Below are 24,118 nucleotides of genomic sequence, written 5' to 3'. Positions count from 1 at the left end.
TTTATGGAGGCGTTTTGGTAAGGCTTTTTGGGTGGCGTTTTGTATAAAATGCTGGTGGAAGGCACATGAATTTTAAAAAAAAAACAAACAAAGTTATGGAGGCTTTATGACTACACACTACATCGCAATACAAGGCAAACGGCAAGAAGACCATAGATCGTAAGAGGAAAGTACAGAACAACTATATTGTTATTAATTATGAGATGAAAATAAAAGTACTTAAGTAGCTTGATAAAAGCTTCAATCGTTTCCGTGGTTGATCCTTTTATCATTAGAAACCATGAGCAATATCCCTCATTGATGGCCTAGAGTGAGGGCTCTAATGCATGCAAGAAAATGCATTCTGGAGAAGTGTTTGTACTTGATCAGCAACTTGTTCATCAGGTGGAGCAAGGCGTTGGTCCGTAATTTCAGTCCAAGATACGCCTTCCATGTCCTGACCCGAAATAAGGAAATCTCCCGGATGCTTTCCCATTATTATTTCTAGTGCTAGTACCCCAAAGCTGTAAACATCACACTTTTCATTCACTTCCATCGTGTATGCACACTCTGCACCAAAAAAATCAGGTCAACATCTAACAAATACAGTTTGTTCCAATATTGATTTTTACCTGGGGCAGCATAACCAAATGTTCCAACAAATGAAGTCCAATTCAATGAGTCTGGATTTAATAGTCTGGCTGTCCCAAAATCAGATATATGAGCAACCCAATCCGAATCAAATAAAACATTGTTGCTTGATAAGTCTCTGTGGATGATTGGTTGTGAACAATTGTGGTGCATATAGGATAAGGCCTTTGCAATACCTTTAACAGCCATCACCCTCTTTTTCCAATCAAATTCCACAGCTAGTTCTATGTTGGTAAGTACATTCCTTAAGCTCCCTCCTGACAAAAACTCATATACCAAAAATGAGTGTCTTGAATGTGAACAAAATCCATAAAGCTTGACAATGTTGTGATGACGTATTTCTGTTAGTGTTCGGATCTCATTTTCAAAACTCTTGAGATTTTGTGTCTCGCCATCTTCTGGCGCGTGAACTTTCTTCACTGCCAAAACTTCTGTTAGCAGTTCCACCTTATAAACGGTACCATGTCCACCAACCCCAACAATATGCTTCGAGTCAAAGTTCCCTAAGGCTTCAATGATGCTCTCATATACCATTTTCCCATCATAACCCCTGATGGTAAACAGGTCTGCTCTTGTCACTTTTGTCCTATTAGTATCATTTGGGTTTCTTTTATGGAGATAAAAGTATATGAAACTAATAAAAAACAACAGCAACATGCATCCCAAAGTAGGAAAAATGATTAGAAACAACTTTAAAACCATCTTTTTATTACCTTAGTTTCTTGATTTGATGGGACAGACTAACCCTGTGTTATTTCCACATAACCCCTTGTTATGTCCAAGTGCCTCCATAGGAGCCAATTCAAACGCTCTTATCTTTGGAAGTGGTCCTTCTAGCTGATTGAAAGATACATCGACTGTAGTTAAACTTAACATTTCGGAGAAACTTGAAGGAATGGAGCCTGTGAGGTTATTATGGGAGAGGTTTAATGTTTCTAGAAACTTTAGTGTCCCAAGCTGTGAAGGTAATCTCCCAGTCAAATTATTTTTACTAAGGTCAAGAGATTCTAAATTTTCCAACTTGGATATATTCACAAGAATAGCTATCTTAAATTTGTTATCGCTTAAGTTCAAGCACCTTAGCTTGAAGAAGTCTCTTAAATTTACTTTCATTGGGCCGGTAAAAGAATTTTTTGCCAGGATAAGTTCTTCTAAATTGTGCAGATTTCCCAATTCTGGATGAATTGTACCGGATAATTTATTGTCATCCAAGAACAACTTTGACAATGAGCTTAAAGCTCTTTGGGATTTCACCAACTAAGTGATTTGATGAGAGATAAAGCTCGAATAATTTTGTTGCTCCTCCTAGCTCTGTAGATATTTTTCCTGACAAATTGTTGTTGGATATCTTTAAGCTAGTTAACTTAGGGCAATGCCCCCAGTTAGTAGACACCTCTCCATAAAAATTATTGTAGCTCAAATCAACATTCTCCAACTCGGGATATATTCCAAAATCTACAGAGATGTTTCCGGTCAGTTTGTTTTTACTCAGCCAAAGTGACTTCAATGTGATACAATTTTTTAAGCTCTTTGGTACAGGACCAGAAAAGATATTGTTCTGCACACTGAAACGTGTTAGAACTCCAGAGACACATATTGCATTTGGTAAATGACCAGAAAGCATGTTCGAACATACACATAACACTTCCATCTTAGTTAAATTGATATCTTGAGGAAAAGAACCTACAAGATTATTCATGAACAAGTTCAATTCAACAAGGGTTGTTCTCTTACCTAATTCAGGTGGTATGTAGCCACTGAAATTGTTATCAGCTAAGTGCAACTCTCTAAGCTGAGTGTAATTTGCAATATAATCCGGAATGGAGCCGGATATACGGTTTTCATTAAAGTACATCGTTCCTAGCCGACTAAAATTTTGGAAGGCAAGTGGAATTGTACCAGTGATAAGGTTCTTGCCAATATGAAGATCTACTAGATCCCTAGCCTGAGCTAGTTCGGGTGGGATGGACCCAAAAAGTTTATTATCAGACAGATAAAGGTTAATGAGACTGGTTAAATTTCCTATAGAGGAAGGAATGACTCCAGTAAGACTATTAGAAGAAAGGTCAAGTATGGTCAGTTTCCTGAGTGTGCCAATTTCTCGAGGAATGGGTCCCGTAAATTCATTGTCGGATAAATAAAGCACAGTTAAGTTTTTGAGGTTACCTATTTTATCTGGGATATGACCAGTAAGAAGGTTTCTGCTCAAATAAAGCTCATGCAAAGATTTTAGCATTTCTATCTCTGGTGGAATCACACCCGAGAAGCTGTTATTGGAAATGTAAAGATACATAAGTTTAGACATGTTCCCAATACTAGAAGGAATGCGGCCATGGAGCGAATTCGACAAAACATCAAAAGACTCAAGATTCCGTAACGGCCATGTATCAAGATCAATAAGTGTACCGTTTAAATTTGTGTGTTGAAGTGTGATGCTTATTACAACACTTGGAGTGCTCTTACTGCAGCTGATTCCGGTCCAGTTTTCATGGCACGGGTTGCTTCCAACCCATGAAGAAAGAAATGATTGGCTTTGTTTATCAAGACTGGCTTTCCATTTCAAAAGAGCAGATACTTCATTTGTTGGTCGAGTAGTTGCAAGTGAAGGGACACACAAATAAGAGAACAATAATATTATTGCAAACGAGAGGGGCATGAAAGATATTCCTCTCATTTCATTATAGGAATCAAAAGATGGCAAATTTGTGAACAAGAGCAATGGAGTCGAAGAATGAATATTAATTTGTGACACTCAAGACTTGCTTGAACAACCTTGAATAGTTGCTACTTATAGAAAAGAATATGACTTATAAAATTAGTTGGGTTTTTGTATTTAAATATATTATATTATAAAATTACAATACGTCATACATATATCATCATCATCCAAGGACCATGTCAACGTGTCGTCGAATCCACCACCATTTTCATCCCCATAAAAATATTTGGACACGAGTTAAGATACAACTTACAAGTAGGCACGTCACTTTTAACCACAACCCAAAAACCAACCATAATAACTGTTAAACCGAACCCCTAATTACTCATATTTTATGAAACATGACCCGGATTAAATAAACCTGACCCGTACTATTTCCATTTGAGTATTGATTATTCGAGTAAACCCCAAAAACCCATTGAGGCAACTATGCCCAAAATAATGGTATTAAATGCTCGATAGTCGACCTTTCAAAAAATACAAAAGATGCTCGATAGTCATTTCCAGTATTTTATGTTATAGTGCTGGAAATGGAGGAAGAAACGAAGAATCGATCTTGAAGATGAGACGTTTTTGTTATCATTGGACTATTTAATTTTCACTTGTTTATGCTAAGTGAAGATGATAATTTTGCTTCGATTTTAGCATATTATTATTATTTTTAGCATTCTAAACTAAATACTCGAAACACAATTAACCTAACCAAATAGCACTGAAACCCGTATAACCCGAACTTGAAGAACCCGGGAGAGATTATGATCGGGTTTTGGTTCTAGAATTAAATTTCTCAAACTCAAGGAAGCCGACCAGAGAAAACCGAAAGTATAACCGAGGAAATCATGACAGTCAAGATAACTTTGATTCGTCTTATACTTCTAATTGATCCCGACAACAGCAGCCTTGATTGAAAATTCATCGAAATTCCGTAGTAAGAGATGAATTTGACAGGAGTGTGTTAGGTGGGGACCGGAATGCTCTATGTAGTATATTAAAATTTATTATAGAAATTTAATTTGTAGAAAATTTATAGGTACTTCAAATAAAGTTTATGATAGAAAATTTATTGTTTTACTTGTAAGTTTATTAAATTAATTCATTAATGGTAAGTTTACAAGTCTGTCACGTAATTTAGAAGAAGTGTTAACTTACACTGAAATCATTATTTTATTTACATGACGTATAAAATCTTTTGATAGCTGTTTTCACAGTTTGAAAGTAAATGAAATTGGTTTAAAGAATAAATCTAACAGACCATATAGTAGTCTACTATTCAAATCTTCTCGTTGGTTTATACTACGGTGCGGAAATAATTGTCCCGTGTTGACCAATCTCAGTGTGTCAACAACTCTAATTGAAGAGTTCAAGCAAGGCACATGTATGATGTATGTCTATTACGAGACTTTTTATAATACTTTTAAGACATGTTTACTACACGAATAATTAATTAAAATAAAATATTTAATAAATCAAAATACAATTTAATAATTTAATTATCAGTTATCATACACTATTAATATAAATATATCGTATAATACAGTTTAGAACAATATAAAAATGAAAGAATTAGTTGATTAACCGGCATTATTTTTTTATGTATTTTTGAGACTACACGAGTTTTCTAATAAAGATAATATATGAAAAGAAAACCGATTATGTGTGTGCGTGTATACATGTATCACTAGGTCATATCTGACTCGTTCTAAGCTTGATTAACACACATTTACTAAGAATTTAAGCCATAAACGTGAGATCTAGCTTATATGGTTCGTAAATGAACAGGATCTACATTTCAGGAGCTTTTTAGAAAAGTTCTTACCTCTTGGACCTGAAACGAGATTGTTTGACGAGACGACTTTCACGTTTTTATGTAGTCTAGCTCGGTTCTATGCTTTGGTGTAGTCAGATCTCAATCCGACACAAAAATGATACCTCGAGCTTTTTCGCTTAAGTGTTTGGAATAGTCAAGTAACAAGTGATCATATAAGTTGTCAACTAACTACGTCTTTAAGTTCAGTCTCCAATTAAACAAAAATAAACCTGAAAATAACTTGTTAAATCACCGAGACCTAGGGGTGTCAATCGTGTCGGGTTGGTGGGTTGATGGATTTCAGGTTGGCGTGATGAGATTATTCAACCCTAACCCAACCCATATATTTACTCGTGTCGTGTCATGAGGACCCATTTAAATTCGTGTTGTGTTTATGTCATGTATCGGGTCAATCCATTTTATGTTCATTTATGAATATGAGTAATATCTAGGGACTTAATAATAAATTTAAACAAGCAATTAACTTTCCTAAAATTACTAAAAGGGTTAACAGGTCAATCCATTTTTAAAGGGTGATGGTTCGGTTTACCTATTTACGAAAACGGGTCGTATAAGCTTACCCGAAACCTATATTTTTTAACGTGTCGTGTTTCGGGTCGCCTCAAGAGTTACCACCCAATGTGTTTGAAATTGAATTCAATTTGGTTAAGCATGTTAATGGGCTCATTAAGCATTTGAATACCAATTGACTCAATGAAGTTGAAATAGAGATTTGAAAGTCACAGTATGTGTATTATCAGTAAAAAACAAGTTGAACATTGTTTGAAATGGTGCAAAGATGAGTTGAAACGATTTTTACCACAAAAATCTGTAATAACATGATCCTCCGCGAGCCGATGAGTTGGGCCTATCCCTCGTGATGTGTCACACCCCGACTTAAGTCGGGCCTAGAAGTGCGACACTCGGTTGGTACATATTTGGTAATTATATCAAAGTTGCGGGTTTATTTTAGCAGAAGACTTTAAGTTTATAAAATATTAATTTACATTGAAAGTTTACTCGGGAATTAAATACCCGAGCATTCGGTTACAAAATATTGTTTTATATTATTACAAGGATTATATATTCAAAATTTGAGTCATCTTGTAACGCGATCATCTATCATCATGACTCTAATTCTTGTTTATAGCTACCTGCATCTAAATACCTGCAATGGTTGGGAAAATACGTTAGCAATGAGCTGGTGAAACGTTGACCGAATCTAAACGCTTTTTATAACAGTCATTAAATACAAATATGGTGATCTATTACAATCTCAGCAGGAATGCCGGTCATTCACGGGATTTGTACAACTACCTTACACACACGATTCAAGAGCTCTCCGGGAGCTGCTTCCCATTGGAGAACCAATTATGACTAACTTTATTTGCATGCTTGCTTAGTTAGATTTGTTTGGATCTAGACATATGTGTAATCGGTCTGAATTGTTTTTATTTTCTACTTTGTACTATAACGATTTTAGAGATCATGTAATCTCATGCAAATGTTTATGTAACTCTTTGTAATAAACAACCTGCTCATCACAAGAGTAAAATGTATGTCTGTTTTGTAAAGGTTTAACGTATTCATGTTTAAAAAAAATTGAATGTATTCACCTTGTAATATAAGTTGGCAATTGCTTTGACTTCTTGTTTATTTCAGACCTTGTATTACCGATAGCCTGACTGGAATAATCAAGACCCTTTTTCTACACTTGTATATTTTGTGATCGGTTTGTCATAATCATACCACTTTCTAACTATAACACTTTCTTTCTGTTAACAAGACCTTAACTCTCACCTAGCTCTACACTTATTTTGTTGTGTTTTTCAACTGAAGCTTGTGTCCCCATATATATACATCTTAATTACTTTTATTAATTTTATTCTATGGGTTAATACGTGCCGGATTTAAGAAAACGTGGCAACACAATTTTTAAGTGTGTTGTCTCATCTAGTAAATATCTTAGCCACCATACATATTATATATATTAAGGAATGCCGCAATATATTATATGTATTATTGTTCATATGAATTTGTATTCATGTGAAAATCAATTTGTTTTATAATTCTACGTTCCACACGTCTTATCTTACAATATTAATAAAAGAAAATGTTGAAACTTAGGTGTTAAGCCTATATTTCTTCTAATTTCTAATCTCTCATTTCATTCATTCTAGCTATTTATGGGTCACAGGTCAAAACCATTTTGTTAAGTGGGTTATAACATAGTGTGGACTTTATTCATTATTGAATTAAGTTTCATTTTCATACCTGAGGTTTGACCAATTATGCAACTTTCTTATTTTTTAAAAAAAAATTTGCAGATCAGCACCTAAGGTTTCCATTAAAACCATGCTATTTTAGTACTTTTTGTTAACCACCCGTTTGTTTTTTCCATTAAATCTACATTAAATTAATTTATAAGTATTTTAAGAATCACAATTGAAATAACAGATCTAATTTATTTTTATTATTTAACAAATTCCGTGTAATACACAGGTTCAAAAGCTAGTATATAATGTTAAACATAATGTATTATACTGAAAATCTTTAAATCAATATATAGTTAGATAACTTTAGTGTATATGCATATATAAATAATCTATAATATATATAAACGAAAACATAAAAATCCTACGTATCGCGATGTGGTCGCTTTCCCCTTTTTATGAGTCACCGAATTTGCTTGATTTTTAAATGGAGGCTTCTCATGCATTTGACCCGAATTCACGGGTATGAATCTTATCAAACCCAGATCTTTCTTAAACGGGTTATAACATCTCATTAAATTAAAATAAATGAATAATATAAACAACCTCGTATTGGGGATAAAAGCCTATGTGTGTGTGTGTGTCTATAATATATATAAACGAAACATAAAAATCTTATGTGTCGCGATGTGGTCGCTCCCCCTTTTTTTGAAGTCACCAGATATGCTTGATATTTAAATGGAGGTTTCTCATGCATTTGACCCGAATTCATGGGTATGGGTCTTACCAAACCCAGATATTCCTTAAACGTGTTATAACATCTCATTAAATAAAAAATTATTCTCACCAAATTATTGATGTAAAAATCCTATAAAATAGGATATACTAATTAAAAATTATTCTCACCAAATTATTGATGTGAAAATCCTATAAAATAGGATATACTAAAAATTATTATATGATTTTTTAAAGATATTATTTATAAGAAACAATTTTATAGTAAAAAAAATAAGCGGCTCTTAGATCTCACCAAAACCAGATAACTTTTAAACCGGATTATAACATCTTAGTTATTTGTGAAACCCTTTTATCATCAAACTCTAAATATATTATAAATTTCTTTACAATAAATAAAATTAAACTAAAAAAAAGATATAAATATTAAAAGCGAATAATGTAAAACAGCCCCCGTATAATATATATAAACGAAACCTCCTTATTTTCTTTCAAGTCACCATATTGTTTTATTTGTAAATTGTGATTTCTCATACATTTGACCCAATTCACGGGTATGAGTCCCACAAAACCCAGATAGCCAATAAACAGGTTATTAACATCTCATTATATTAAATATTAATCTTACCAAAAATTTGATATGAAAATCCTATAAAATAGGGATATACTAAAAATTAATATATATTTTTTTATAAAAAAATATTATTTATAATTATGAAGCAATTTTATACTAAAAAAATAAGCGGGTCATAGGTCTCATCAAGCCCAGATAGCTTTTAAACGAGTTATAACATCTTATTTATATGTGAACCTCTTTCATCATCAAACGCAAAGTATATTATTAATTTCCTTATAATATATAAAATTAAAATACAAAAAAATAAATAAATATTGGAAACACAAAATGTAAAACAAACCCCGTAATCAAACCCTAATTTAATTTCTCAATATGAATTTAGTTGCATCTGCGAATCTTTTGTTTTTTAAGTTTAATTTAAATGAAAAGTTTCACAAAATAATATTCAAATTATAACAGATGAACATAAACGAATAAATATAAAAATTAAGTAGATAATTCATTCAACTTATCTTTAAAAAATGAAAATAACCCAACATAAATTAATCAAAATAGGTTCAAGTATATTATTAACTTCTAACAATTAATACACTAAAATCCAAAAAAATACATTCATAATATTATAAACAAAAAAATTAAACAACCCCTGTATTAATCAAAATAGGTTCAAGTATATTATTAACTTCTAACAATAAATACATTAAAATCCAAAAAAATACATTCATAATATTATAAACAAAAAATTAAACAACCCCCGTAATACAGGGGATAAAAACTAGAAATTATATATTTATTTAGCTCATATCCTTAAACTGTTTTTAATGATTTTAAACATTTATTTAAATAACGCTCGATTAATTATACTTCGAATATAATTTAGCTCAGATGGATGTGGTCGCTCCCCTTTTTTTGGAGTCACCAGATTTCCTTGATTTTTAAATGGAGGCTTTTCATGCATTTGACCCGAATTCATGGGTATGGGTCTTACCAAACCTAGATATTCCTTAAACGGGTTATAACATCTCATTAAATTAAAAATTATCTCACCAATTATTGATGTAAAAATCCTATAAAATAGGATATACTAAAAATTAATATCTTATTTATTTTAAAAAAGCTATATATATTATTTAAATTAAAAAACAATTTTATAGTAAAAAAATAAACGGGTCTTGGGTCTCATCAGACCATAAGTATATTATTAAATTTTATAAATATTATTTATAATTAAAAAAACCAATTTTATAGTAAAAAAAATAAACAGGTCTTTGGTCTCATCAAAACCATATAGCTTTTAAACCGAGTTATAACATCTCATTTATTTGTGAAACAATTTATCATCAAACCATAAGTATATTATTAACTTTTATACAATAAAAAAATATAAATTCAAAAAATAAATAAATATTAGAACAAACAATATAAAATAACCCCCGTAATACGGAAGATAACAAAAAAATTCTGCGTGTCGCGATGTGGTCGCTCCCCCTTTTTTTGGAGTCAACATAATTGCTTGATTTTTAAATGGAGGCTTCTCATGCATTTGACTCAAATTCATGGGTATGAGTCTTATCAAACCCATATATTTCTTAAACGGGTTATAACATCCCATTAAATTAAAAACTAATCTCATCAAATATTTGATTTAAAAATCCTATAAAGTAGGGATATACTAAATATTAATATCTTATTTATTTAAAAAGATATATATTATTTATAATTAAAAAAACAATTTTATAGTAAAAAAATTAAATGGGTTTTGGGTTTCATCAAACCCATATAACTTATAAACCGGGTTATAACATCTCATTTATTTGTGAAACAATTTATAATCAAACCATAAGTATATTAGTAACTTTCATACAATAAAAAAATAAAAATTCAAAAAATAAATAAATATTAAAACAAATAATATAAAACAACCCCCATAATACAGGAAATAAAAACGAGTAGTTATATATTTATTTAGCTCATATCCTTAAACCGTTTTTAATGATTTTAAACATTTGTTTAAATAACGCTCGGTTAATTATACTTCGAATATAAACCAAACTATTTTATTTATTTTTAGAAATTGACCTTAATTAACATATATTTACCCCCCCCCCCCCTTTCTTATGTCGGTTAGCGCAAAATTTCGAGATATCACATTATGCGTAGGGGATAGCGGCTCTTACAGTTGACTAGGTCCGCCACAAGTCCCGGAGATCTGAGCAATATCTGTTGTGACGCGCGGTGCGGGGAGGGGCACGTGGAGGATAACCAGACGTTGATATTTGGCAGAAGTTGCCCCTAGACTTGATTTAAAAGAAATAAAGACTCATAACACATAAAATACTACTTGCGAAAGGATAATTAGCATCACAACAACAAAACATGTATAAATACTCAATAAATACTCCACTTTATTAATAAATGAGGATCCAAATGACAAAGTGAATTGGGTAAATGAATACAAACACAAACACGAATATTGACGAATGTCACACTTAGGCCCAATGATGCTCAATAAGGTCAAATGACGGTCAATTAGGCCCTATCAAGGTCCGTCCAATCACGGTCAATAGGGATCACGGAGTTCAAATACACCCAATGATGGTCTATTCGGCCAAATGATATCATTTAAGCTCAATGACAGTGAATTACGCCCAAGTACAGTCAATAAGCCACTTAACGATCAATTAGTATAAATGAAGGTCACTTATGATGATGGTTAATAAGGTTCAATGACGGTCACTTAATCACAATGACGGTCACTTAATCACAATGACGGTCATCATAGTCTAATTAAGGTGAATAAGGTCCAATGATGGATAATAATGGTTAACAACATCTAACGACGTTCATTTAGGGCGAATTACAGTCAGTTAGGCATAATGATGGTCATTTAGGCTCAATGATGGTTAATAAGTCCAATGCCGATTTTTTGGTGCATTGACTGTCAGTTAGACTATTAATATAATGTTACGCTTAATGATGGTCAAATGGACGTAATTGCAAATAGTTAGGGCCAACGATGGTGAATTAAGCCAAATGATGGTCTAATGGATATCACATAGGCACTATGATGGTTAAGATACAATGACGGTCAATTAGGCCAAATTATGATCAATTAGGCCAACCATGGTTAATCAGGCCCGATGATGATCAACTAAACATAATGATGGTTAACTATTCCCATTGATGGTCAATTAGGGATAATCATGGTCAAATAGAGCCCACGATAATCATTTACGTCCAGACATTCAATTAGGTCAAATGTTGGTATATTAGGCCCAACGTTGGTGTAGTGGCCCCAATGAAGGTCAATTGGGCCCAATGACTGTCAATTAGGCATAATCATGGTCATGTAGGCACGATATGTTAGGCCGGGAAACCTTTTAAGTTTTGAATCATTTGCTTGGAATTTCCTTTTCTTGATAATTAAGGACTTAGATATCTACAATATCAACTTTGTTGCGTTGTAAATGCCTTACATGAAGCTTATAAATAGGATGGTGGGTGGTGATCAAGTACTTAGGAGTATACAAGAGTAACAATTTTATTATAGTGTTAACCTTTTTGTAAATATCTCAATAGTTTTGGTGCTATCTGGACTTAAAGAACAACACTTCTTCCTTGGTTCTATCTATCGAAGGAGTTTCAAAGTGAGAAACATAATACAAAATATCTACTATATCAACTTTGTTGCGTTGTAAATGCCTTACATAAAGCTTATAAATAGGATGATGGGTGGTGATCAAGTACTTAGGAGTATACAAGAATTACAATTCTTCTTAGTGTTAACCTTTTTGTAAATATCTCAATAGTTTTGATGCTATCTGGACTTAAAAAACAACACTTCCTTGGTTCTATCTATCGAAGGAGTTTTAAAGTGAGAAACATACTACAAAATACTTAATTGTAGATCAGACATATATTTTATATGTTAAAATCAAGATAATGGTTTTTTCTTGTGTGAAAATCAAGGGTGTTACATCGGTAATATGCGATAGATTTAGAGGATAAGGATTCCACATAAATTTTTGTCCAAAGCATTTTAGAAAATTTAGTTGAGTAGGGGTATAAATAAGCGAGTCGCTTGTAAGAGATGAAATCTCGAATTAAGTTGAGCTTAAATAAGATGAGCTTCTCATTTCGACCTTTATCAGGTTTGTGAGCATAAACAAAAATTGAATGAGAAATTTTAGTGATTGTAATTTGTAACCTAAATCTAAACAAATATTTTTACTAGCGCGTTGTGGCGGAGCGAGTTAAATGCATTAGATGTTCAATATCGCGCGCTATGGCGGGAAGTCGGTTGATTTCGGTTTGATTCGTTATGGTAAACATTGTGTGGCAGAAGTTTCATTATCAAAATTGAGGGGCCAAAAGGTAAAGCTGTAAGTTAAAAGTGAAAAAGTTTTATCGCTAAAGTTGAGGGGCTAATCTGTAAATTGAAAGGGAAAAAATATTATCATCAAAGTAGAGGGGCTTAAAAGAATATATGTGAAACTTTTATGTTAGAAGTCTAATGAACCAAACTTTATTTATAAATAAAGTTGAGGGGTCGTAAAGGTATAATTGTGAAAGCTTAGGCCAAAGCCTAAGAATGAAAAGCTTTTCACTTGCCCTTTTATTATATAATAAATAAATAAATAAACGACGAGTTATATTGGGATTCACAATCTAGTTATACATTTTTAACCCATATAATCATACGGTAACATGTTTATTTAACCCTTTTTCTAGAAACACCATACATTTTACTAAAACACCCATTAATATTCTTGTATAGGGTTATACGGGGCATATATATATGCCCCGTATAACCCTATACGACGCGTATTGGGCACCTGTATAACCCTCCGTATAGACCTATACAGAGCATATAGGGGGGGGGGGGGGTTTCCCCTGGTAGGACCCTTATTTAAACATTTCAAGTCGTTAACATGTTTATGACTTATTCAGCGATTTTTTAACCAACCAACCCGATTCACATTACCTTTTGAATAGTGGCCTTCAACCTGTTTGAAGCAATTATATTAACAAACTAAACATGTCATGTTACATGATTTTAAATTTAATTGTGTAATAGTTTTAGACACCGACGACCCAGAATATCAAAGAGCAATTAGTCGATAGGCATTAGCTTTATCGGAATTAAAGAGAAAGTGAAGATTTGGATTAGACATATCCCAATTTCTAATCAAATCCCAAGAATATTTTACAGCAGTGGTCTTTGCGCGATGAGAGCTTTCTCCGAAACAAATAAGAGACGGTAGGCTTGAGCTACCCGACACTATCTTTTAACTGCATACGTATGAGGCTGTCATTTCCCTTCTACTTACCCTGTAGCCGGCTAACAAAAAAGAAAGATTCGTTCCGGTTTGAACGGCAGAATGAAAAGTCAACGATATATTTCATTTCACCATGGGAGAAGTGAACACAATAGAAACCCAGAATATCATCTTCCAATCAATAATGAAGCAAATACAACTTATCATATTGATTTCATTTTTGTTATTATCAACTAAAGCAAAGTCCGATGATGAAGAGTGCAAGGCATGGCTTGTTCAATCCATTCCTACCGACATGCCCGATCTCACTCTCGTTCCCGGCGTTCTCGCCTCTGGTAAATATATATTTCACTTCGTTAACTATAATAATAATAATAATAATAATAATCAGTGTGTAAATTATTATTGACTAATTAATTTAATTTCAATCAAAGGACTCTTGACTTTAAACTGCTGAGTTGGGTTTCTTTAGATGCTAATGTTTGACTCATTATTATTCTTATAAGTGATGCAAGTATTGTTAAACTTAATGCATATTATTATTATTATTATTATTATTATTATTAGGGGATGTACTTAGATGGTTAGCTGGAAATTCTTCCCACAATCTAGACATAATGGCACAGTACTGGCAGTTAATAGCGCATCCGGACGACCCTCGGTCTGGAGATTATGGATACTCGAAAGAGGATATGCGGAAATTCGGTTCTGGTGTTGGTTCCGGTGTATATAAATCCATCGAAGACGCTGCTGATCGGGATGTGAATATTAGGTACATTCTGCATTTTTTGTTCTTTTATGGAAATTTAATGTATGCATAAAAGACTAAATTTTTTTGCAGGCTTTTGCAGCATTCGGGAGTATACCCTGATTACACTGAAGAACCGTCTAATCTTGCTGCAGGGAGGGCGAACGTAAAGAATGTGACATTGTTGATTAGTGATTGGTTTGAATCAGGGGTGTTGCATGCTAAAGTTTGGATTTCTGATTCCCGAGATGTGTATATTGGATCGGCTAATAATGACTGGAAATCTCTTACTCAGGTAATTTCAAGTCAATGTTTTTTACTTTTGGGACGTTACTCTGCGCGTCTGCACAGTTTTATATCTGTTAAGACAGTTAGTTTTATAGGGGTATTATCGTCATTTTGTATACAATATATGTTAGTTTGTTAGAGGTATTTTTATATGTAGGATAGTCATTGTGCACTTGTCTAATGAGATTTAATACCAGAGTTTTTTGCATTCCTCATTTAATTCTAATAATAATGTAAGCGTTTGATCTTTAATTATAGGTGAAGGAATTGGGAATCTATCTTGTTAATTGTCCAACTATAGCAACAAAAGTTGAGACGTTCTATAACAATTTATGGAAACTTGGCTCGCTAAATTACAAGGATTACACAACAAAGATATGGGATCAGCAATGGCAGATCAGTAGAACAGTACCTTGTTGGTCACATTTTATACCAGCTAAAGGAAGGTGTAGGTATGTGATAGAAACCCAAAACTTAAACAAGAAATTAAAGGATAGTTGGCCCGATTCGAGATGGGCTATTCTCCAATTAATCCTATTCGAGAAGGATTAGATCTCCATCACAAGGATTTTAACCAAGTAAATTCATAAACATAAACAATGATTTTCCCTAAACCTAGAACAAAAGATATAAATAAGCATCAACAAAATAATAAATGGCCCTAAAATTAAGCTAATAGAATAATAACCGGCCCTAATCTTCAGCATCTCATTTATTCACTTTCCCCCCTTTTCAATAACATCTTTGACCAAGATCTAGGATCTTATCAATACTTCCGACCCGGAGACATGACTTGTCCTCAAGTCGAAGAGAGAAGTTTTGTGGTACCAAGCAATATGCCATTCTATGGTCGCTGATTCCTCCAATAATCTTCGAGCCGTATGCTTCCATAAATCACAAACTTTAACAATCGTGGTTGAGCTGAGACCCATATCGAACCAATAACCCATATCTACCATTGCTAAATCCTTCTGCTCTTTGGTTTCCTTGTTGGTGTCAAGTAGCCCGTCTTGTCCTTCAAAGATTTCCATTAGCTTAAATACAGGGTTTTGGGTAACATATTGAGCGACACTTTTAGTGTCGTCTAAAATAGGTTTTGGACTTGGGCTCCATGTCAGACTTCTATTGGGTTTAGATGAATCCATCTAGGACTCATATTCAATGGCAAGGCTAGCAGCTTTATACCCGGTCCTAGGTTTCTGGATAAGCACGTCAACCTTCTGTTCTTCATCGGTTGGCGTCTTCTTTATGTCCTTCTCCACCGTATTCTTCCACTCCTCATATGTTTTTTCACTGTTACCGCCGTCTCCCATCATCTCATCACCCGACAGACTAATCCACCCAACTTCCGTATCCATGTTGGATCCGATATGGTCCCCCTTGTGAAGGCAATCAAGGTTACCATCGGCCAGTACTTCTGACTTTATAGGAATGGCTTCATATGTAGCACCTGGAGGGTGTTCCATACATCCGAGCCTTGATTGCTTCAACATCGTCTTTCAAGGTTCCACAAATAACATCTAATCGTGCTGCAATTTCTGCTAACTGGACAGCAATCGAATCAGGTGTTAAACCTCCCATTTTGATATGACTATTCCGGGTTTGAACCATCTTCGCTTCGTTTCCCGGAAATGGAACCAAATGATAGAAACCCAAAACTTAAACAAGAAATTAAAGGATAGTTGGCCCGATTCGAGATGGGCTATTCTCCAATTAATCCTATTCGAGAAGGATTAGATCTCCATTACAAGGATTTTAACCAAGTAAATTCATAAACATAAACAATGATTTCCCCTAAACCTAGAACAAAAGATATAAATAAGCATCAACAAAATAATAACTGGCCCTAAAATTAAGCTAATAGAATAATAACCGGCCCTAATTTTCAGCATCTCATTTATTCACTTTCCCCCCTTTTCAATAACATCTTTGACCAAGATCTAGGATCTTATCAGTATGTTAACAAAAATGGCAGATTCTAATTTCACTGAATACAATAATCCTTTAGAACAAATTACATTTTCGTCCATTAGGTGTATAGCAAGTTTTCGGGATTCGTTCTTAAACTAGGAAACTAAGCAATTAATGCGGAAAAGTATCGGATATCGGTCAAGAACCGATATCTGAGATATCGGTTATCGCAGTGAGATATCGGTGGGATATCGGTAATTTTTATATCATGTAAAATTCATATATATAACAATTTAACACTAATAATTCAGTATAGTCTTCTACCATTAACAAAGTAACCTTTTGCAAATTGCAAAAACACTAACAATCGTAGCAAGTAAGAATTGATTAAGACATAAAATACTAACGTTGAACACTAAAAGTTGATTATTAAGACTTAAAACAATGATATCGGGATTATCGGTGATATTTCTGCCAAATATTAGTCCTATATCGGTCAATATCGTTGATATTATCGGTACCGATATTCCGAACCGATATTCTGATTTATATATCGCCAAGGGACCGATAACCGATATATCACTGATATATCGGTGATATATCGGCGATATCGACTGCATAGCTAAGAAATAACAGAAATTGTTCTTTGTGCTCACATTTTGTCACAGTATATGTCCTTTCCACAAACGGAAGTTAATTCCCTTCATTTGCAAGTCACATGACCGGATTTAACGGACAAACTTAGCGTTCGTTAGTGAAAAGGATGTTTACTATGACAAAATGTGAACATAAAGGACAATATCTGTTATTTTCTTAGTTTAAGGCCAAAACCTGAAATTTGCTATATTACGAAAAGTGTAATTTGTTCATATTCATTTATCATCTCACAGTTGACAATATTGCTGCAGATCTCCTCTTCCTGATTATATAGAGATTCCTCACACAGCTGGCTATCCATTGCTCACAGATCCTTCAACTTTTAAAATATCAATTCAGACTCCTGCATTAAACTATTCAAATTCACAGCCTTTTTTAAGCTATTTATCCTTTGCTCCTCCAGAGGTCAATATTTTTATTCTAACTCATCAATCCTGTTTTGTATGTAACTATCTATTTTTTTGAATTTCATGATTAATAAATTGCAGATCTCATTTGGGAAGTACCAAACAGATGAACAGGCTTGGATTGAAACCATTAAATCCGTAACAGATGGGGAAACTGTGAGAATCAGTACCATGGATTGGCTCGGTCAATCTGAATATTCAACGCAAACGGTTTACTGGTCATCTTTATCCACAGCAATTTCAGAGGTAACTTTTGAAATTATGTTTACAAACACGCTTATTTGTTTTTTGGTTAAATTTTATCTTCGAGTATTCCCAAAATTTTCTATGTACCTAGAAAAATGTTATTATCTTTTAAAATTATGTATACAATTGCAGGTCATTTTCTCGAAGCATGCTAAAGTAAAGATACTTGTCGCTTACTGGGCACATTTTATCAGCAACACAGATCAATATTTGAAGTCACTTTTGTACTCTAATAATTTATGCTCTTCTTCACCCGACAACAACTGTTCTGGTAAAATAGAGATTAAATATTATATGGTTCCAGGTTTTAATTCAACTGGGCCTGCTATAAGGAATGGGTCAAGTACAGGATACAAGTATCCTGGTTTCACTCGGGTCAACCATGGAAAATATGCAGTTAGTGACAAACAAGCACATATTGGGACCAGTAACCTGATGTGGGATTACTTTTATGCAACGGTTGGTGTCAGTTTCGGGACGTATAATCCAGCAATTGTGTTGCAGCTTCAGCAGATATTTGATGCTGACTGGGATTCTCCTTATGCGGTTCCAGTTCAACCGTTGCAGGATGGTCATGCCTTTTCAAGCTGAGGTGATGATATATTCCATCCAGTTAAGAATAATCATGCATTGTGTATTAGGGATTCGATTTGATTTGATTTGATTTGTTAACACAGATGACTAAATGTTCTCATTCTCTGTAGCAAGAGTTCCACAGATTAGAAGTCCCAATGGAGATATATCACTTGTCAACCATCGATTTTTATTCTGATAATTTTTTTTGCTACGTATTGCTAAAAATGAATGCCAATAAATTTCAGAGAATATGAACACATGAATAAACATAACATACAATAATTAAAGGGCAATCCAAGCAGCATCTATAACTCTTTCCAGAAAATAAAATAAAATAAAATAAAATGAAATACAGCAAGTTATGAGTATATATAAGTTATGATAAAACCATGTTCCTCGTGTATATCATACTTGTCCAAAGTAACACTACTTTCAATGATCATATTGAAGCCTGCAATGCTAGAGACAGACAATCATTAGAGATAACTGTTGGCAATAATTCTGAAAGGAGCAAATATTCAAAAAATAAGGAGATAATTATTATTCAAAGATCTAGATTAGCCAAGAGTTTAATTCCCTAAGTTATAATCTTACTTGAACTGTTATTTATCAATAATTATTATTCAAAGTTCAAGATTACCCAAGAGTTTAATTCCATAAGTCATAGTCTTACTTGAATTAGTATTTGTCAGTTTAGCATTTAAATAGTTTAATTTGGTTTATCTTTAGACTTGATTATAGTTCAATACTTTAATTAGGATATGGGTTTTTGGCATATACATAGGGCGATCCTATTTGTATTGTTCAAGTTCGTTTTGATTCAGTTTATTAGAATACGAGGCGCGGCTGATGTGGCTGCAAATCTTGTGTGTTATGCGTTCTTTTACCATTGAATGACTTCAATTGGTATTAGAGCTGAGGAACAATAGCTCGATCATCTGAAAATAGTTATTAATCTGTAAATTCATTCTAAAGATGTTAGGTTGCAGTTTCCCTAGATACTGTCCCAGGATTGTTCTTGTGATTGATATCAAATTTAGTTATCAACAACTGTTGGTACACGGTGGCCACACCATAAGAGAAATATACATAGAACAAGAAGAAGTCACGTAATGTAGTTTATAAAATGAAAATACACGTATGATAGAAGTACCAGAGAAAGCTTAGATCATTTCCATTCTTTGATTCTTTTAAGAGTATCAGAGAAACTAAGAGCAATATCCCTCATTGTTGGTCTAGAGTGAGGGCTCTGATGCAGGCAAGAAAATGCTATCTAAGTGTTTGTACTTGCTCAGCAATTTGTTCCTCAGGTGAAACAAGGCGTTGGTCCAGAATTTCAGTCCAAGATACGCTTACCATGTCTTGTGACGAAGTGAGGAAATCTCCAGGATGCTTTCCCATTATAATTTCTAGTGTTAGTACCCCAAAGCTGTAAACATCACACTTTTCATTCACTTCCCTCGTGTATGCAAGTTCTGCACAAAAAAAGGTCAAGTCAACATTCTAACAAATACAATTTGTTCCAGTACTGATTTTTTGCCATGCCACCCGTACTTATTTTAGGGTATACATACCTGGGGCAGCATAGCCAAATGTTCCAGCAAATGAAGTCCAATTCGAGGAGTCCGGCTTCAATACTCTGGCTGTGCCAAAATCAGATATATGAGCTACCCAATCAGAATCAAATAAAACATTGTTGCTCGATAAGTATCTATGGATGATTGGTTGTGAACAATCATGATGCATATAGGATAAAGCCTTTGTGATACCTTCAACAGCCATCACCCTCTTTTCCCAATTAAATTCAACAGCTAGTTCTATGTTGGTCAGTACATTCCTTAAGCTCCCTCCTGACAAGAACTCAGAGACCAAAAATGAGTGTCTTGAATGTGAACAAAATCCATAAAGCTTGACGATGTTTTGATGACGTATTTCTGTCAACGCTCGGATCTCATTTTCAAAACTCTTGAGATTCTGTGTCTCGCCATCTTCTGGCGCATGAGCTTTTTTAACTGCCAAAACTTCTGTTGACAATTCTGCCTTATAAACGGTACCATGTCCACCGGCCCCAACAATATGCTTCATGTCGAAGTCCTCTAAGGCTTCAATTATGCTCTCATACACCATTTTCCCATCATGACTCCAGATGGTAAAATGGTCTGTTTCCGTTACTTGTGTCCTAATATTAGTATCATTTTGATTTCTTTTATGGAGATAAAAGAATATGAAACCAATATAAAACAACAGCAACATGCATCCCAAGGTAGGAAATATGATTAGCATTACCATTAAAACCTTCCTTTTGTTACCTTGATTTCTTGCTTGGATGGGACAGTCTAACCCTGTGTTGTTTCCACATAACCCCTTGTTATGTCCAAGTGCCTCCATTGGAGCCTCCTTGAAAGCTCGTGTCTTCCGGAGTGGTCCTTCTAGCTGATTGAAAGATACATCAACTGTGGTTAAACTTAACATTTCTGTGAAACTTGAAGGAATAGAGCCTGTGAGATTATTATGAGAGAGGTTTAATGTCTGAAGAAACTGTAGACCTCCAAGCTGTGAAGGCAAACTCCCAGATAAATTATTTTCACTAAGGTCAAGAGATTCTAAGCTTTCTAACTTGGAAATATGCATCGGAATAACTCCCTCAAATTTATTACTGCTTAAGTTCAGGTTTCTTAACCTTATGCATCCTCCAATATTTTCATTGATTGGACCGGTAAGAGAATTTTTAGCTAAGTTAAGTTCTTCTAAGTGGTATAGATTTCCCAATTCTGAAGGAATTGTACTTGATAACTTATTGTCGCCCAAGTTTAAGTGCGTCAATGAGGTTAATCTTTCTAAGCTTTTTGGGATTTTACCAACTAATTGATTTGATGAGAGATAAAGTATCACTAATCTTGTTGCTCCTCCTAGCTCTGTAGATATTTTTCCAGACAAATTGTTGTTGGATATCTTTAAGCTAGTTAAATTACGACAAAATCCCCAGTTACTAGACACCTCACCATACAATTGGTTGTTGCTTAAATCTATATAATTTAACTCTCGATATATCCCAAAATCTTCCGAGATGTTTCCAGTCAATTGGTTTTCTTCAAGCCGCATTCTAATTAAGCTGGTACAATTTTTAATGCTCCTAGGTACAGGGCCTGAGAAGAAATTGCTTCTCACAGTGAATTTTTTAAGAAGCCCTGAAACGCAGATATCGTGTGGTAAAGGGCCTGTGAGCATGTTGTGACCTACTTCGAACTTTTCCATCTTAGTAAAATTCATATCTTTAGGAATGGAACCCATAAGATTATTCATGAACAACCTCAAATCAACAAGGGCTGTTCTCTTTCCTAATTCAGGTGGTATGAGGCCACTGAATTGGTTCTCACTTAAGTACAACACTTTAAATCTGGTGTAATTTGCAAAATAGTCCGGAATGGAGCCAGATATACGGTTATTACCCATGGACAACGCTTCTAGTCTACTGTAATTTTGAAAGCCAACTGGAATGGTGCCGCTGATAAGGTTATCATCAATATAAAAGTGTATAAGATTGTTTAAAGCTCCTATTGACAAGGGAATGACTCCGGTAAGTTTATTACCAGAAAAGTCAAGGTAATTAAGATTATTTAAATATCCAATTGACGAAGGGATATGGCCAATAAGAAGGTTTATGCTCAAATAAAGTCCACGCAAAGATCGTAGCATTCCTATCTCTGATGGGATCACCCCTGAGAAGCTATTATTGGAGATGTCAAGATATTTGAGGTTAGACATGTTCCCAATGTTTGAAGGAATATGGCCATAGAGCGAGTTGGACCAAAGATCAAGAGATTCAAGAGTCCGTAATGACAATGCATCAAGATCGTCAAGTGTACCTTTTAAGTTTGAGAATTGAAGTTTGATGCTGAGTACAACACTCTCTGCAGATGGAGTACTGTTACTGCAACCGATTCCCATCCAATCATCATGGCATGGGTTGCTTCCGGCCCATGAAGAAAGAAGCGACTTGCTTTGTTTATCAAGGCTGGCTTTCCATTTCAAAAGAGCAGATGCTTGGTCTGTTGGTCGAGCAGTTGCAAGTGAAGAGAACAATAATATTATTGCAACCAAAATGGACATGAAACATCCTTTGGTTTGAAGTAGAATAGGGTGATGAAATTGCGTACCTCTCATAGAAGGAAAAATAAAGTATAACATTAACAGTCTAATGATCACTAATGAAGATTTTTTTTATAAAACTCAAAGAGTTGCTAAAACATCCGTGATAAACTCTTCTTATATAGGAAAAGAATTACACATTGACCCCCTATATGACCTATCACTTTATCATGATGACCCTTTGTATAAGCTTATCATAATTACACCCTAACCGTTGTAAAGTACTATATATTGACAATTCGGGAAATACACTTTAACCGGGAATACATGGTGTTCTTTTGGAGATATTTTGTGTATTTTTATACAACACGTGCGGTGTTCTATCTATTTATACAAAACAAAAATCCATCCAATTTAGTTTAAGTACTTAGTTGAAATCAATCCGGAGAATAAAGTGGCGGCCTGGCACCTGAACTCACGGCCACCTTTATTACCAACGGCCGACTCTTTATATAGTTGGGAGACATTGTGTTATGCTGTCAATCATCCGTTCATAATTTATGTCAAATATATATGTGAAACTTTAGTGTAGGTCACATGTAGCAGGGGTCAATACAAAAATTTTGGATCTAACGAGTTCGGGTGAGTGGAAATCACCCAAATCAATATGATGAATCAAAGGCTGGCCATGAAACTAGAAAGATGTGGAACAACTTGGTGTCTAATTTATCTTTTTAATTTAAATTTATTTAAATTAGAAGTCTAATTTGATTGTGTGTCAACTTTAAATTTATTGTTGAGTAAGTTATTGATAAAAAAGAGTCAATATCGTATACGGCTTCTTGATTTACTTAATCAAATAAGTTAACTTCATTAATGAAAAATAGATTGGTAGAAAGTTACTACTAATCAGCAACAATTTTGGCATCAGTAGCAATTGCGAGCAATGGTAGCTTGGTCGTGAATAGTATTTGAGAACCTGCTGATCTTGTTTCCACTCCCCACTGAGGGTTTTCTAAGCTTATGTAACTGAATAACTACATAAAATTGTAACCAACAACTGACAACTATTTCATAAAGACTCGTGTAGTTTTAACTGTGGTGATGGTTCGCTACCTATATAAGAAAGGATTGTGGTCTAAATTTGGTACACTTTTCAAGTTTTCATAACACGACTTTAATATTTGGTTCTTTTTTTTCTCTTTAAATTATCTTATTGATCGATTGAGAGCACTA

At 34.0% G+C, this 24,118-nt stretch overlaps 1 protein-coding gene and 2 pseudogenes across 2 annotated transcripts; 1 reads left to right on the top strand and 2 right to left on the bottom strand.

The window, feature by feature from the left end:
* Positions 1-271: 271 nt before the first annotated feature.
* On the bottom strand, positions 272-3,304 carry LOC143630119 (uncharacterized; annotated as a pseudogene).
* A 10,742-nt stretch (positions 3,305-14,046) lies between these two features.
* On the top strand, positions 14,047-18,954 carry LOC143630151 (uncharacterized). Its single transcript, XM_077099237.1, has 7 exons — positions 14,047-14,295; positions 14,528-14,732; positions 14,802-15,003; positions 15,255-15,448; positions 17,816-17,969; positions 18,053-18,217; positions 18,350-18,954. The coding sequence occupies exons 1-7, from the start codon at positions 14,094-14,096 to the stop codon at positions 18,806-18,808; spliced, it is 1,581 nt and encodes a 526-aa protein (XP_076955352.1). The 5' UTR covers positions 14,047-14,093; the 3' UTR covers positions 18,809-18,954.
* Positions 18,955-19,732: 778 nt separating this feature from the next.
* Positions 19,733-23,001, bottom strand: LOC143630153 (uncharacterized; annotated as a pseudogene). The gene is made up of 2 exons (XR_013153110.1): positions 20,368-23,001; positions 19,733-20,268 (listed from the first exon to the last, which is right to left on the bottom strand). The product of XR_013153110.1 is annotated as an uncharacterized LOC143630153 (transcript).
* Positions 23,002-24,118: the final 1,117 nt, after the last annotated feature.

This window comes from Bidens hawaiensis, unplaced genomic scaffold, assembly GCF_021521415.1.
Source record: "Bidens hawaiensis isolate Kalapana, Puna unplaced genomic scaffold, B.hawaiensis_p1.1 tig00005567_1, whole genome shotgun sequence".
Classification (NCBI taxonomy): domain Eukaryota; kingdom Viridiplantae; phylum Streptophyta; class Magnoliopsida; order Asterales; family Asteraceae; genus Bidens; species Bidens hawaiensis.
Note: the sequence above shows the minus strand (reverse complement) of the source record. Positions and strands in the feature narration are given on the sequence as shown.

Excerpts from the sequence above, each read along its gene's own strand:
- LOC143630151 (XM_077099237.1), top strand. The coding sequence starts at position 14,094 with ATGGGAGAAGTGAACACAATAGAAACCCAGAATATCATCTTCCAATCA. Across the intron at positions 14,733-14,801 it reads GATCGGGATGTGAATATTAG|GCTTTTGCAGCATTCGGGAG; the intron begins GTACATTCTGCA and ends ATTTTTTTGCAG. Across the intron at positions 17,970-18,052 it reads TATCCTTTGCTCCTCCAGAG|ATCTCATTTGGGAAGTACCA; the intron begins GTCAATATTTTT and ends AATAAATTGCAG.